Here is a 15,576-nt window from a genome sequence, read left to right as displayed (position 1 = left end):
TAAAAAGAATTAACAAAGTAAAGGAAACAATAAATAACTTCTGGGAAAACCCAGAACTTTTCTACACCCTAAACTTGTATTGCAAACTTTATAACTCCTTATACAGTGCTTTCTAGAAAGTGTCTTTACAGCATCATGAGTAGTAACTGAATATTCCTCTTAAAGAGCTGTTGATACCCTTCATTCAGAATAATTTTTAAGCTCACAGAATTGCAATATACCTAGACCAGGCTTTTTTTTTTTTTTTTTTTCCCTATTATGTGCAAGTACAGGTTATATTATTAAAATAAACTACCCCAACAGCATTCTTAGAATTGAACAATGGATCAAAATTTAAAAAACAAAAACAAACAAACAAAAAAAAACCTCTGGCAATACTCTGCAAGTGGACAAGTCCAGAATCATTAGCCAGAACTACTAACTGGTGTTTTTTCTTTAAGTGTAAACTGCTTTTTCTGCTCAGAAATGTTCCTTTTCCCAAACAAAATTAACTCTCTAAAAAAAATCCAACCAGAAGGATAGTTTGTTTCAGAAATCTCTCTATGGTGCTCAGTCTGAGGGGTTTTTGTTTGTCTTGCACTGTCATTTTTTCCCAAGTCTGGATTTGCCAATCAGACATTATTTGTAACACATCACTCTGACGAAGTCCTACCATACCTAAGAGGCTTTGATACATCATTCATGGAAGACATAAAGAGAAAACAAAAACAAACCAAAACAAAAACAAAAACAGCCTTTATATCCACAGTGTAAGGAGCCCAGCCTGTAGGAGAATAGGAGGAGAAACACCAGCATCCCACTTCCCATGATATAACAACAGCATCTCCAAATCAAAATACTTAAAGGTTTTCCGTAATGGTTTTGAAGAGTGTTCAGTAGACTCCAGAACGCCACAGTTTTCTATGTGGGCATCAGAACATAAACATTTTTAGGAACAGTCCTACTTAATAGCCTGACCAACAACTCCTACACCCTGCTTTTTTCCTTTCCTACACCACATGAATTTTCATACAAACTTCTCCTGTAAATGTATAACCATTTAGCAACTGAGAGTCTCTCTTCTCTTCTTTCAATAATATCAAAGATGCACTATCAGTACAAATCTTAACCTTTTTCCAGCCTTCATTCTAAATTAACTTATCCACCACAAAAATGTTTAAGATTTCAGAATCGGGCATTTTAAAGTTGCCCTTAATATACATAATGATTTCCAAAATAAGTTTCCTAGTATTTTCCAAAAGCAAGCCTTTCTTAAGAGAGTTTACTATTCTGTGTGTTCCACTAAGCCACTTAGCCTACACCTTTTCTGAATTTGTGTTTGTCCAGCATCTGAAAAAAAAAAAAAAAAAAGCGCAATAAGCCTGATGACAGTGTTCAAATGATTTTTTATCCTGTAAATGCAGGAATGCTTATGAATAGGTTCTTTAGTCTCAGAAAAAGATAGTGTAAAGATCAAAGATAATGAAAATATCAAAGCAAACTTGGAGCAGTCCATATAAAGTCACTAGAATTGCTCCACATTTATATCTACATAACCAACTGCAATTTTTATCTTACAGCCAACGATTCCCCACACTGAACAAAAGAATGCAGAAAATGTGCTATGGCTCGTTTTACACTGTTAAAAAAATTGAGCATTAAACATACTAATCTGGATGAGATGGGATCTCACAGCAAATTACTTTGCAAAAAATCAACATAGCAAGATAACCCTACAGTATTATCTTAACTTTAATCTCCGTAAGAACTGCAAGTTTTCTAAAGTATTTTCATGACATTGTGTCAGAGTTGCATTTTGCATTTATTCTGCTGTTATTCATATTAATGGGGGTTAATTCATATTAATGGAGGTTATCCATTATGATCGTCCTCCAAATTGACAAAGCCTATCTAATAGGCTCTAATCCTCTAATTGGATCTGAAATAATTACTGGTTAGTTCCAATAAAAATCTTAAATTTTTAGGGTTTGTTCAACTAAATAGAGAAAGTTTAAGTTTTCCTTGCTGGTTAGGAGGAAACTTCTCTTCCACAATTTCTGCCTGTACAGAGTAGTAAACATATTCAGCTACTGCATACATTTCAGTTGAAGCTGCAGTGTACACATCAATACTGTGCAACTGTTACTATATTTTATTACTCTGACTCTAAAACTGTGAGACATTACAAAAAGATTCGTTTTATCTAGGTTTTCTATTGAAAATAATGCTACAATAGCACTTGTCTCTTTTCCCCACTTTGTCCAAAATCCGAGTACTAATGTCCTATTCACACCTGAACATTGGTTATCCTCTATCATCGACTTCCTTCAATAATAATATATGAGAATATATTTCCACGGTAGCTAATGGAGACATTCCTACAAATCAATGTGCTGCAGTGATACAGAAATAAAAGCCTATTTCACTGTAATGATGCTTCCAGACTTCCCTCAAGTCAGGTGGTTACTTGCAGTTAATGATCTGTGACATACCACACAAGTAGTCCTAAAAAGACTTATTATCCACTGCATGTGCAACAATATTTGCTTTATGGATGGCTAAATGAATGAAGACATTCAATGTAACTGTAAAAGTAAAATCAAAAGAAAACTTACAAGTAACATGTTTTCTTTGAGTAAAAGAGCTGTGAACATTTTCCATTAATACTTAACCTTTTGCTGGAGCAGTGCAACCACATATAATGCTTGAATCCATAAAGCCCAAGAGCTGTTCAGGGTTAACACTGATTAACTGCCCCCAATCAGAAGCTGTAACTTTTAAAAATTTCAGAGAGCTTCACTCCACTACTGAAATCAAACTGCATTTATGGCATGAGGCAAAGATGGGAGTAGGAGCACTTGCAAAGAAAATAAATTCTGTCCTATCTTAAAAACAGGTATTTTTTCAATCCAATAAAATAGATACAAAATTGTTTGTTCTTTTTTTAAATTACAGATTTTATCCTGCACTGACTTCCGTTAACATAGTAATAGAAAAGAATAGCAAAATAACTTATAATAAGCTAAAATGCAACAGCACAATATCTCCCATGACTCTCAAGACTGTGCAGACATTCACACATTTTCTGTTTATAATTTTTTTCATTTACTAGACTCAGCTTTTGTCCACCATATGTCCACCGCAGATTAACTATTCCCTTAGGTACAATTAAGGGCTTTCCATTTGTTGTAAGAAGACCTAAGTATGAAGGACGCAGCCAGAAAAAACATTTCTACCTAAACCAAAAACAGAAGCACATTCAGCCTGGACTATGGTTTATGCAGCATCTTTTTTATTAGACGTGTGTCTACATTGCTAAATAAACTACAGACAAAATCCATGGAAACAGTAAGAGATCTCTCAGCATTCCGTTTGTGTATTATTGTAAAAATAGGATACATATACTGTTCTAACCTTTGTATTTATTAAATGGTTTACTTCTATTTCCATTTTTCAATTACATCTTTAAAGATTTTTCTGAATTTAAGCATAACTGTTAGTGAATGAGAATATATTATTTACTGGCACTTCTGTCACATTAGCATTCGAGTTCCAACCACACTAATAATATTCTACCAGGTCTTTGAAATTGATCTCAGTTCTTGGTTGGTCTTAGCAGGCAAAACATATGAGCAAATGAAAAAAAAGTGACAAGCGGACTCAGGATTAAGTGCAGGAAGGAGAAGAAACCAAGTTACCCACACTCACTGAAGTAAGAAAGCATAACATAAGAACAGTCTATTGGCTGGACTAGTTCATAACTACCTTCCTTTTTTGTTAAAGCACCATAAAATTAGAATGAGGAAATGCCCTGATTCAAATGAGAACAAATTTGTTGATTTCATTTGTTAACTTTCATAGTATTACACCTGTTTATATCGGAGCTCTGAGTAGTTGTACAAATCTCAGACTCGGACAATTGGTATAACAGTAATTTAATGTGTAAAATGTATATATTATTCAGTTTCATCCCTGTGCTGAATCCCACACTGCAGCAGAAAACAATTTGGAGAGCAAGCTCACTACTAGCCAATCCTGTCTGTTGAACACCAGAAACTGATTTAAAGACAGGCAGGGTGAAAGATCATGCCAATGATCATTAATGGTCTTTTGAGCAACACAACAGAAAACATTTCTATTTCTGTGTGTATGTGTATTAGCACTCTGGCACAGACTATTTGCTCTCATCCTTAAAGAGTCACCATCAAAATCCATCATGTATAGATTTTTCAGTAATGGCTACAGCACTGGAAGAAAGTCCAGAAAGTCTGAAATTTAGTTTTAACTAGCTGATTTAGCAGCTGTTTTGTCCTCTGTCACTTCCCACATAAAAGATCACTTTATGAAGGATTCTGTATGAAGGCTACAATTAAAACATGGGCTAGTTTTTGACCTGGACAGGTTGGAGAGCTGGGCAGGAAGAAACCAAATGAGGTTTAATAAGAGCAAGTGTAGAGTCCTGTACCTGGGAAGGAACAACCGCATGTATCAGTACAGGCTGGGGGATGACCCTGCTGGAGAAGAGCTCTTCTGAGAAGGAGCTGGGGGTCCTGGTGGATGATAGATTGGCCATGAGCCAGCAGTGTGCCCTGGTGGCCAAGGAACCTGCAGGGAACCTGCTTTGGCAGGGGGGTTGGACCCGATGATCTCTTGAGGCTCCTTCCAACCCCTACAACTCTGTGATTTTCTGTGATTTAATTTGTGGACAGATGCAACATTTATCACAACTCATCTGGGCCAGAATGCAGTATATATGTATGTCCAGATCCTTGTAACATATCCTGTCAGCTGGTTTCTCTTCTCAGGCAATGGAATACTAAGTAAATACTACAGAACAGCAATAAACCTTCCCCACACACTCATTTCCTTTTGTTCTGTACAAATTTCTGTGAGATTAATATGATTTAGGATCAAAATCATTCAAGACAGATCTTTCAAGACAGATATTTTCTCAGACAAGCAATGCAATTTTATCACTCCAGAATTTCTATGTTTTTAGCTTGCTCCCATCTCTAAAGTAATAACAGAATACATTCAGACACTGGGTTGGAAATTTATCATTATGGTGAATAAAAGACCATTTTCACCTATGATTTTCCCATTCATTAATTTAAGTTTCTTGATAAAAATAATTTTTAAAGAGTTATCTGACCACTGAAAGAAACAAATACATAAGACTGTGATTTTCTATTAATCTTACAAGTTAGTCGAGACAAACATTCTATACATATTTTAAAACAGGGTAGCATTCTACATTTATTCAAATGAGTTGGTAAATTGACCGTAGCATAGGACAAGGTTTTCTTTTTAAGGGAGTCTCTACATGTAAGTAGTTTACCCTCCAATCCCAGGAGCATGTATGGGACCTGCTGTCAGAAATACAGGAACTTTAATCAGGCATAAGACTCAAAAGAACAGAGGTCTTTGCATTTGCTGTTCAACACTTGTCTTAATTACAGGTGAAGGACCTAACAAGTGCAAGCCCACAGGAAACAAGAACAGAAAATAGCTGGGGGAGGTGGGGAGGGACAAGAGAATAAATGTGTAGTGCTGAACTTTAATATGCCAGACCCAAAAAGAGTATTAATGAAGTAGTGTTCTCAGTACAACTGGGGAGACTACTGGCTAAGGCAGTAACCGAGTCCAAATGCAGTTTGGGTATGTCCTGTTACCAGCCAGACTCACATTAGTACACAGTACACCAAATGTTCATTGGGATCAGGGCTGGAAAATGTTTCTTTCTGCACTCAGATAAGATAGGTAAAAAGATTTTACATTGTATGTAAATGCAAGTTAAAGGGTACACTAAAATGTAACCTTTCAACTTCACAGTGTAACAGCATATCACTTCCTGTTCAGAGATAGCACTCCAAGATCAATTAATCATGGCTAAGACGAACAAATGGTCAACATTCTTAATTAGTGTTGATGCATTCTCCTCTGTGCCCTCATCTGTCATGAAGACTGTTTAAAAATCTGAGTTATTAGTCTTTATTGAGGAGTGGATCTGGTTAATATCTCTAGGGATAGAAATCATTCATCCATCCACTATACAATGGTACCTGATAATTCCTAGTCCCTATATAAGCTGCAGATAACCACCGCCCTAAGACCATCTAGGTAGCTATAAATCAAAATGAGTGTAGCTCCCATGCAACCTGGGTTAATTTTTGTTTACAATATATCCACTGAAAAAGTTGGTAGGACACTTGAGGACTCTGCTTATAGATTAGTGCAGAGGAAAATATATATAGTTGTAGTCAAGGTAGAAAGGAAAGAAACACATCAGTCACGCATAACACCATAAAACCTCTCTAACTCACACTAACAACTAGAAGATCCATTGTGAATTACTGAACTTTAAATCAATCCTAAGTTTAAGCAAAGATCTTAAGTGGAAAAAATACACTTCATTCACTTGATGACCACAGCTTAATTTATACTACACAATATAACTCAGAAGTATTTCAGAGTAACATGTCTATAAAAGTTACTGCACTGAAGCTCAAAAGTGTTTGTTAATCTTCACAATAAGGATCAAACCTTTATATCTGGTGCAATTGAAGTAGTACATAGCAACATAGAAATAAGCACAGTTCAAATATACGTTATATTAAATGAAATTAAACTAATGCAAAGTAAGTTACAAATAAATTTAAGATTCCAGACTAACTGTAAACTTTAGGATTAGTATTATCTCATGATTTATAACTAACATAAAAAGAAATTCAACATTACAACTCTATTTGTTGTTTACCAAATGCACAAATCACAGACTCACAGAATTGTAGGGGTTGGAAGGGACCTCAAGAGATCATCGAGTCCAACCCCCCTGCCAAAGCAGGTTGCCCAGGTGGGTGTCCAGATGGGCCTTGAATATCTCCAGAGAAGGAGACTCCACAACCTCCCTGGGCAGCCTGTTCCAGTGCTCCGTCACCCTTATTGTGAAGTTCTTTCGCATGTTGGTGCGGAACTTCCTAGGATCCATTTTGTGGCCATTACCCCTTGTCCTGTCCCCATAGACCACTGAAAAGAGGTTGGCCAAATCTCTGTCTCCCACACTTCAGGTATTTATAAATATTGATAAGATCCCCTCTCAATCTTCTTTTCTCAAGGCTGAACACACCCAGGTCTCAGCCATTCCTCATAGGGAAGATGCTCCAGGCCCCGTATCATCTTTGTGGCCCTCCGCTGCACTCTTTCCAGGAGATCCCTGCCTGTTTTGTACCAGGGAGCCCAGAACTGGACACAGTACTCCAGGTGAGGCCTGACCAGGGCAGAGTAGAGGTGACCTGCTAGCCACACTCCTTTTAATGCACGCCAGGATCCTATTGGCCTTCTTGGCCACCAGGGCACACTGCTGGCTCATGGCCAATTTGTTGTCCACCAGGATCCCCAGGTCCTTCTCCACAGAGTTCCTCTCCAGCAGGTCATACCCCAGCCTGTACTGATACATGTGGTTGTTCCTTCCCAGGTGTAGGACTCTACAAAATTCTTACTGAGGTATCTGAATGCTGGCCCAACTTTTCAAATGCCACACAATTATCTTAATTCATTCTTGGCAATATTTTTAAAACTTTTATCAGAAAGAATTAGAATAGTGTTAGATTGAGTGTTAGAAACGTAAGCCCCATTCTTAAAAAGAGAAGAAAGGAAGACCTGGAGAATTACAGGCCACTCAATACCACCTCTGTGCCTAGCAAGATCATGGAGCAGATCCTCCTGGAAACTATGCACATGGAAAATAGGGAGGTGACTGGTGACAGCCTACATGAGAAGACCACACGACATCTCTGTCTTCTAATTGGAGAGAGACAGATTTAACAGATGGACCACTTGGTTGGTAAGGAATTGGCTGGATGGTCACACTCAAAGAGTTGAGGTCAACAGATCAATAACGAGGTAGAGATCAGCGATGACTGGCATTCTGCTGGGGTTGGTATTGGGACCTGTTTTATTTAACATCTTTGTCAGTGACATGGACAGTGGGATTGAGTGCACCCTCAGCAAGTTTGCCAATGACAGCAAGCTGTGTGGTGCAGTCAACATGCTGGAGGGAAAGGATGCCATCCAGAGGGACCTGGAGAGGCTGGAAATGTGGGCCTGTGCAAAACTCATTAAGTTCAACAAGGCCAGGTGCAAGGTCCTGCATCTGAGCTGGGGCAATCCCAAGCACAAACACAGGCTGGACGGAGAACAGATTGAGAGCAGCTCTGAGGAGAAGGACCTGAAGGTGGTGGTTGCTGAGATCAACGTGACCCAGCACTGTGCTCTTGCAGCCCAGAAGGCCAACCATATCCTGCACTGCAGCCAAAGCAGCGTGGCCAGCAGGTCAAGGGAGGTGATCTTCCCCCTCTGTTCAGCTCTTGTAAGACCCCATCAGGAATGCTGTGTTCAGCTCTGGGGCCCCCCAGCATAAGAGGGACACGGACCTGTTTGAGCAAGCCTAGATGATGGTCACAAGGATCATCAGGGGGCTGGAGCACCTCTTTTATGAAGACAGCCTGAAGGAGGTGGGGTTGTTCAGCCTGGAGTAGAGACAGCTCCGGGGAGACCTCGTAACAACTTCCCAATACCTAAAAGGGGCCTATAAGAAAGATGGAAAGGGACTTTTCACAAGGACATGTAGCGATAGGACAAGGAGTAATGTCTTTAAACTCAAAGAGGGTAGATTCAGATTATATACGTGGAGGAAATTCTTTAGTCCAAGGGTGGTAAGACACTGGCACCGGTTGCCCAGAGAAGCTGTGGATGCTCCATCCCTGGAGGCATTCAAGGCCAGGCTGAATGGGGCTTTGAATAACCTGGTGTAATGGGAGGCGTCCCTACCCATGGCAGCGGGGTTGTAACTGGGTGATCTTTAAGGTCCCTTCCGACCCAAACCATTCTGTGATTTTATGAATCACTTGCCTGAGGATGTGAATATAGCTGGGTATTTTTCTATAACAGACAAATACCTCCAAAAAACAAGTACAGTTCTGAGATAAACTACTGACTGAAGTTATTTGTTCTTTACAATGTACAAGGTCAAAAAAGTTAATTAGTTCATCAAATGGCTTTTACTGACTTCAAACCTCTTACTCTTATGTTATGCATAGATCTCTTATAATTTACTGAGTAAAACTGAGCTATTCTGAATACAGTGGTTCCATCTGAAGAACTTGTTATCAGTAGCTTTTTCCTTTCATAATATACAAGAATCAACACCATACTTCTATACAAACACTTACCTTGTTTTTCATTTCTGTAACATCAGGAACCTGACTACAGTAACCTCTCACAGGCCACTGAAGTATTAAGAGGGAAGCCCTCACAGATACTCTTCTGTTTTACCAAATTCCTATAAGCAGTGCAGTTCTAAAAGCTTAACATTTTATCACGCTGAAATAAAATTAAAACAAAAGCATGACAACTGTAAAAAGCATCTCCTGCCTGCCTTCTTTTGAGAGATACCAAGGGGTTCAATGTGTGCAAAAACAAGAAGCATCCTCAGGACCACATGAAAGCAATAGCTTGCTTCAATAGTTTCACTTTTTTCTTTGTATACAGCTTCTGATGAAAAGCAAGGTAAAAAGTACAGTATTCCTTCATCATAAAATGAAAAAACTCTTTCCCTAGTCACCATCAGTCTTTATCTGGAAACTCACCTACAAAACCACATTTGGCTTGCAGATGCTACCCAGGAAATAGTTGGATTTTAAAAAATCAGAAGTATGTATATGAGAAAAAAAAACATACTAAAGGTATAATAGTTATAAAACGAAGTCCTTTAATTGCTCCTTTAATTGCAAATGAAAGCCAGAGTTTGATCTTCTATCCCTATGGTGTCATTCCAGCAAAATAATTTTATTTATCCTATGTTACAATGTATGCTACTGCAAATACCTCTTAAGATTTGCAGAAATCCAGTTAGGAAGTACAATTTTTGGACAAAATATAAATCAGTAAAATATGTTTTTCATTTGAATTTCAACAGAATTTGTAATATTGATTCTGGTCTGCTGCAGGACAACACTGTCTACATTGTACTTTCAGAAGTGTTATCTGTATATTGTAACTCTAAGAGCTTCTCTGTCCCAGTCTTTCATGATGAAGATCATAAAATGTTATAGCATCGTAGTAGGAACACTACATTAATGCTTCTGAATGAAAGTGTTGTCTCTACATTGTATTAAAATTATTTTTAATACTACTACCTTTCTGGATGAAAGTAAATTTTTTTTCCAGATTTGTTCTTGATGTGGACATTGTGACATGGACACAAAGGAATCGGAAAGTCAGAAAAAAATAAAAAAAAATCTGTTGTATGTTCTTCAAATAAATATTTACATTGTTAAAAAAAATGTGTACCTGCTTCTACCACTTGAGGTTGTTTATGAAATTGTTTTATGTTGCTCTTATCTTTGATAGAAAAAGGGTAATAAAGCAAGGATCAAGACCTCAGATATGCTAATAATGATATTTCTGAAAGTTTCTTAACTGGAAATTTGTTATCCAGCTAATTAGGGAACTAATAAGGTGATGGTTGTTTAAAGGGGTATATTTTAGTTGTCAGAAGAAAATGATGATATCATGCTTACATGATTAAAAAGAGGACAAGTTAAAAAAATCCCAGAGAACAACAGGAAATAAGTAAACTCATACAAAATCAGAGATAGCATGTAAAAAGGCCTAATAAACAACTCAAATATTGTGTCTTGTGTACTTTAAGTAACAGATACCAGTGTTTGATCTACCTGTCTCCTGACCTACAGAACCATGAAATATATCTGTTATTAGAGCCAGGAAGGCTCAGGTCTCCATTCTAGATGCATGCCATGGCTATATCCTAAAGCCCTACCAAATTCAAACATGGATGAGACATCTCTCCACTTCTGTGTGCTGCTCTCCAAGTAAAGAAAACACAGGCAGATAGGCTGCAACAAATTCCTCAACCTAACTGCCCAGAACTCTGAGGTACACCCAAATATGTCATCTGTACGTGGCAATAATGCACAAGACAGTATTATTTAGTTTCATTTTACTAATGATATATGCCCTGTGACATTTCTTCACTAGAGAGCAACATCCAGAGTATTCCAATTAATATTTAAATATGAATAACTTACTTTTATTTCCAACCAAGGCCACAAGTGGCTGTGTTTCTGATTCTTCAGTCACTTTTTTTACCACATTATACCAGTCCTCTAAATTTTCAAAGCTCTGGCAGTTGGTAATATCATAAACCAAAAGAATACCCTAAAGAAAAAGACACATTTAAAATGCTACAAGTTGTAAAAATATTTTAATATGGCAAAATCTGCATTAGTCTAATTTATTATTATAATAAAATAGGGCATTTACAATTAATGGCACTTTATCTTCTCAGGAATTAAACAAGAGTCAGTATGAGCTACTGTAATAAACAAATTTTACTACAGTACTTCTGCATTCTGCGTGTTCCAAATCCAAACGCTAGCTAAACTACAAAGGGAGAAAAATATGGCAATTCAGGAAAGAGTACAATTAGTTATATTAGAAATACGTCAAATTGCATATGCGTTATGAAAAATCCAAAAAGCATTTCATACTAATGATAAGAGAAAAATCACACTGGAGAAGGACTTTTATTTTAGCTAATCTTATTTGTAGTTTACTGTTCCCTTTCTGAGAAAAAAAAAAAAAAAAAAGCTTAATCATACATTTCTGCACATTGCCCAACTTGTTGCATCTCTCTCTACTTTAGTTTGGGAAGAAAGTCCAGCTCCCTTCCTTTACTGCTGTAGAAGGCAACCAAGAAGTACTGATAATCTTTTTAACTTTCAAAGGACAAATTAAAAACGGTAAGAAGTCAAGAAGAGGGTAGTTCCATGTATTTCAGAGGCTGTGGACCAGGCTGCAGGTAATGAATACTCAAAACAGGCATTCCTGAGAATGCTGTATACAAGGAATGTATTCTGGATTCTGTTATGCTTGTTTTCATGGAGTTCACACCTGGAAAAAGATCCCCGCAACTGAGCACTGTTTCTCATATTAAATTTTAATGAATATTTCTTCAAAATAATAATAATATTTAAATATAATTCATATAAATACATGCAGATTTTTCAAGTGAAGCTTTTCAGAGGCTTCTCTGGGCCCAGCTTTACTTGATAGTTTCATAAGGACTGCCTTAGATCACAAAATATAATATAAACATTAAATTAATTTCACAGACTATACAAACTGGTGAAGACTACAAGAGTATTTGAGGACAGTTTAGATTATAAAATGAGAAACAATCTAAAAATAATAGGACGCAATTCAATAAGTACCATGACAAGTTCAAAGGAAGCAATAATCAGCTGCACGAGGATAGGAAACATCTGGCTTTGTAGCAGGTTCTATAGAAGAGGATCAAGGAGTTACAGTAGATCACAGTTGAATAAAAATCAAGCTTATTTTTAACAAAAAAAAAGGCAAATATCACACTGGCATGAAACATTTCAGGTGAAATATTGCGTCCAACTCTGGACATGATGTCAAGAAAAGGATAGGCTAGAAGGTAACTACGAGTATCAGAGGTTTAGAAAACATGACTGACATCAGAAATTTGAAAAAAAATTGAACGCTTCAACAAACACAAGACCGATGAAAGGCACGATGATGCTGATAAAAGTTTGAAGAGAAGATATCAGTAGTTCTCTTTTTATATGCTTTTATGCTTAGTTTGCAGACACCACTGAATTCAGAGGACCAGCCAACATGCTTAAGGGCAGGGCTACATTCTGCATGTAGACGCACTCAGGAATGGGCAAACAAGAACCTTTCAACATCCAGCACAGACAAATGCAAAGTCCTGCAGCTGAGGAGGAATATACAATGAAGGCTGGGGAGCAAATGAAAGTGACCTTCAGGTCTTGGTAGACAGCAAGCCAAACAGGAGCCAGCCATGATCCCTGGCAGCAAAGATGGCCAACAGGATTCCGGGCTGCATTAGCAGGAGCACAGTCACTAGACTGAGGGGCATGTTAATACCAGCACTTGTCAAATCACATCTAAACTCCAGTCTTAGGTATCACAAGACATCAGTAAACTGGAGTAAGTTCAGTGGAAGGTCACCAGATGACCAGAAGCTGGAGCACTTGTCCTATCAGGAAAAGTTGAGGGAAAGAGATGTGTTCAGTATGCAGAAGAGATGGCTTTCCTGGGACCTGAAAGCAGCCTTACGAGACCCAGGAGGAGGCTGTCAAGAAGATGAAATCACAATAGTGCGTGGCAAGAGCATGAAAAACAATGGGTAAAAGTTGAAACGAGAGATTCTGACTAGATACAAGGAAAAGCTTTTTCACCATGAGAACCAAACAGTGGAATAGGTTGTACAAAGAGGTTGTGAAGTCTCCATCCTAGAGATTTTCAAGAAGGAACTGAATAAAGCCCTGAGTCTCATCTCACAGCTGACCCTACTTTGAGCAGGAGGTTGGACTAGAGACCTCATGAGACCCCTTCCATCCTGAACCTTCCTATGATTCTGTGATCAGTAAGAAATGCAGCAAATTCCTTCAATGCCATGTGTTGGGTCTGTCTGGGATGGAGTCACCTTTCCCTGCAGCAGCCCACACAGTGCTGTGCTCTGCACTCGTAGCTGGAACAGCACTGGTATCACTCCAGTGTTGTGTCTATTGCTGCATAGTGCTGGCACAACATCAGGACTCCCTCCAAGCCCCCAGGAGCCAGCAGGCTGGGGGTGGGCAATTGATGGGGAGGGGACATCACCAGGGCAGCTGACCTAAACCAACCAAAGGCATATTCCATAACACCTGATGTCACACTGAGCAATAAAAGGGGGCCTCTCATGGGGGAGGGTCTCTCCTGAACAACTGGTACGCATTTTGAGGCCCTGCTTCCTGGGATATGGCCGAACATCGCTCATTGATGGGAAGTAGAGAATAACTTTTTTTCCCTTCTCTCTGTGCTTCCGCGCGGCCTTGTTGTTTCTTTTGTTTCTTTTTCTCCCCATTCCCCTTCCCTTTAATTAAATCATTCTCATCTCAAACCTCGAGCTCTTTGTGTTGTCTTTTCTCCCCCTTCCTCTTTGAGGAGGGGAGGAGTGAGAGAGCGATTGTGGTGGAGCTCGGCTGCCCACTCGAGTAAAACCATCACATGCCATCAACTCCTTGGCAAACTGACTTCTTGTTGACTTTTATTAGTATGTCTATTATTACTTCTGAAGAACAGATTTCACTAGTTTCTTTAAGAAAGTTAAGAATTGTGACACTCATTTTTCCCCATCTTTCTTCCTTTACTTCACCAATCAAATCTAATATTAAACATCTACTTCCCTCGTCCAACTTTCCTATGATTTATCCCTTAATATCTTGTCTCAGTATCTCCTGAACATTTTTCTAACTATCCAAATGACTTTGTATGTATATATGTCTTTCATAATAAAAGCCTTATTTAAAAAATATATACCAGTGTTATTAAATGCTTGGTGGAAAAGAAATTTGAGCTGAAGGACAAGTATTGTAAAGGCAAAAAAAAAAAAAAGGAAGGTTGAAAGCTGTAAATGAGAAAACGCACACAGCACTTTTCTTTCACCAGCGGTCCTTTCCTCACCACCTCGCAAAAATCTAAAGCATCTTCAGCACTGACAAGTTAAGCACTTAATGTTGGCTGTTTCTACTAATTCTTCATCAAAATGCTACACTGCTACAGATCCTCAAGTCAAGTGTAGCCAATTCCTTCAGAAGAAAGGGCATTCATTGTAGATTTACCGTGAAAGATATTATTGAACAAAGTTTGGAACCAGAGCTCAACTTTTTTTTTTTTTTCTTTTTTTTACCCTTTTCCATGACCTAACACACTGCCATGAAAGCATATTATTTTCTTAATTATACTCTTTTTAAATCTTGTCAGTACTTGTTGTACTTGACAAATATGGTATCTCAGAGATGGGGAAAAAGGCACCACAGTATCCAGGTCACAAAGAATACTTCCTGCCTAAATTCTGCCCAAAAAAGCACTTTGTAAGCAACTTAACATGATGTGAATAAAGGACTAGCCATAACTCCACAGCTAAAATTTATTTCATTTTTTTTATTTAAGATAGAAAACCCATCATTGCTTTCCCAAAAAATGCATTATTTTCCACCAACCTGCAGTATACAGACTACTATGGAAACAGTAGACAGTATAAAGCCTGCTATTTCCCTATTATGCACGAGGAATTGAGATGGAAAATTAACACTGGCTTTTTATTATTATTATTTTAAATAATTAGCACATTTCACTGCCATGAAAAAAGGTTTGAAACATATGGAAGACAACATGCCGAGAACAGTATATTAATTCTCTAGTCTCCAGCAGTGTGGCAAATAGTCCCTCCTTGCATAATTGCAGTCCAGTAAGAGAGACATTTTGCTTACATTACTGCATATGTGAGTGTTTTTTGTTTCAGAATTATAGAATATGTTCAAAAAATAGGTCACTGGAAACTCAGAATATTGCAGAAATGATTTGCTGGTCTCTAGAGAAGGTAGAGTCTGCAGTACTTTTACTACTATTAACAAGCCAATTTATGAGGTAAGCATATACCAGCTTTTAAGGATACTTTAAATTAGACACATGGATAGGGTC

At 38.0% G+C, this 15,576-nt stretch overlaps 1 protein-coding gene across 5 annotated transcripts in view; it reads right to left on the bottom strand.

Annotated features, from left to right (window-relative positions):
- RAB28 (RAB28, member RAS oncogene family) overlaps positions 1-15,576 on the bottom strand; it is a 62,888-nt gene that overhangs the window by 31,753 nt on the left and 15,559 nt on the right. For all 5 annotated transcript variants that reach the window (XR_004750503.1, XM_035325389.1, XM_035325386.1 and 2 more), the window contains one exon: positions 11,088-11,217. Coding sequence is in view for 4 of the 5 variants with exons in the window: in XM_035325389.1 (XP_035181280.1) it covers positions 11,088-11,217 (130 nt within the window). In the remaining variant the exon portion in view is untranslated. The remainder of the gene's footprint in view (positions 1-11,087; positions 11,218-15,576) is intronic.

The sequence above is a fragment of the Oxyura jamaicensis genome, chromosome 4 (assembly GCF_011077185.1).
Source record: "Oxyura jamaicensis isolate SHBP4307 breed ruddy duck chromosome 4, BPBGC_Ojam_1.0, whole genome shotgun sequence".
Classification (NCBI taxonomy): Eukaryota; Metazoa; Chordata; class Aves; order Anseriformes; family Anatidae; genus Oxyura; species Oxyura jamaicensis.
This window is presented reverse-complemented; position numbering and strand designations above follow the sequence as displayed.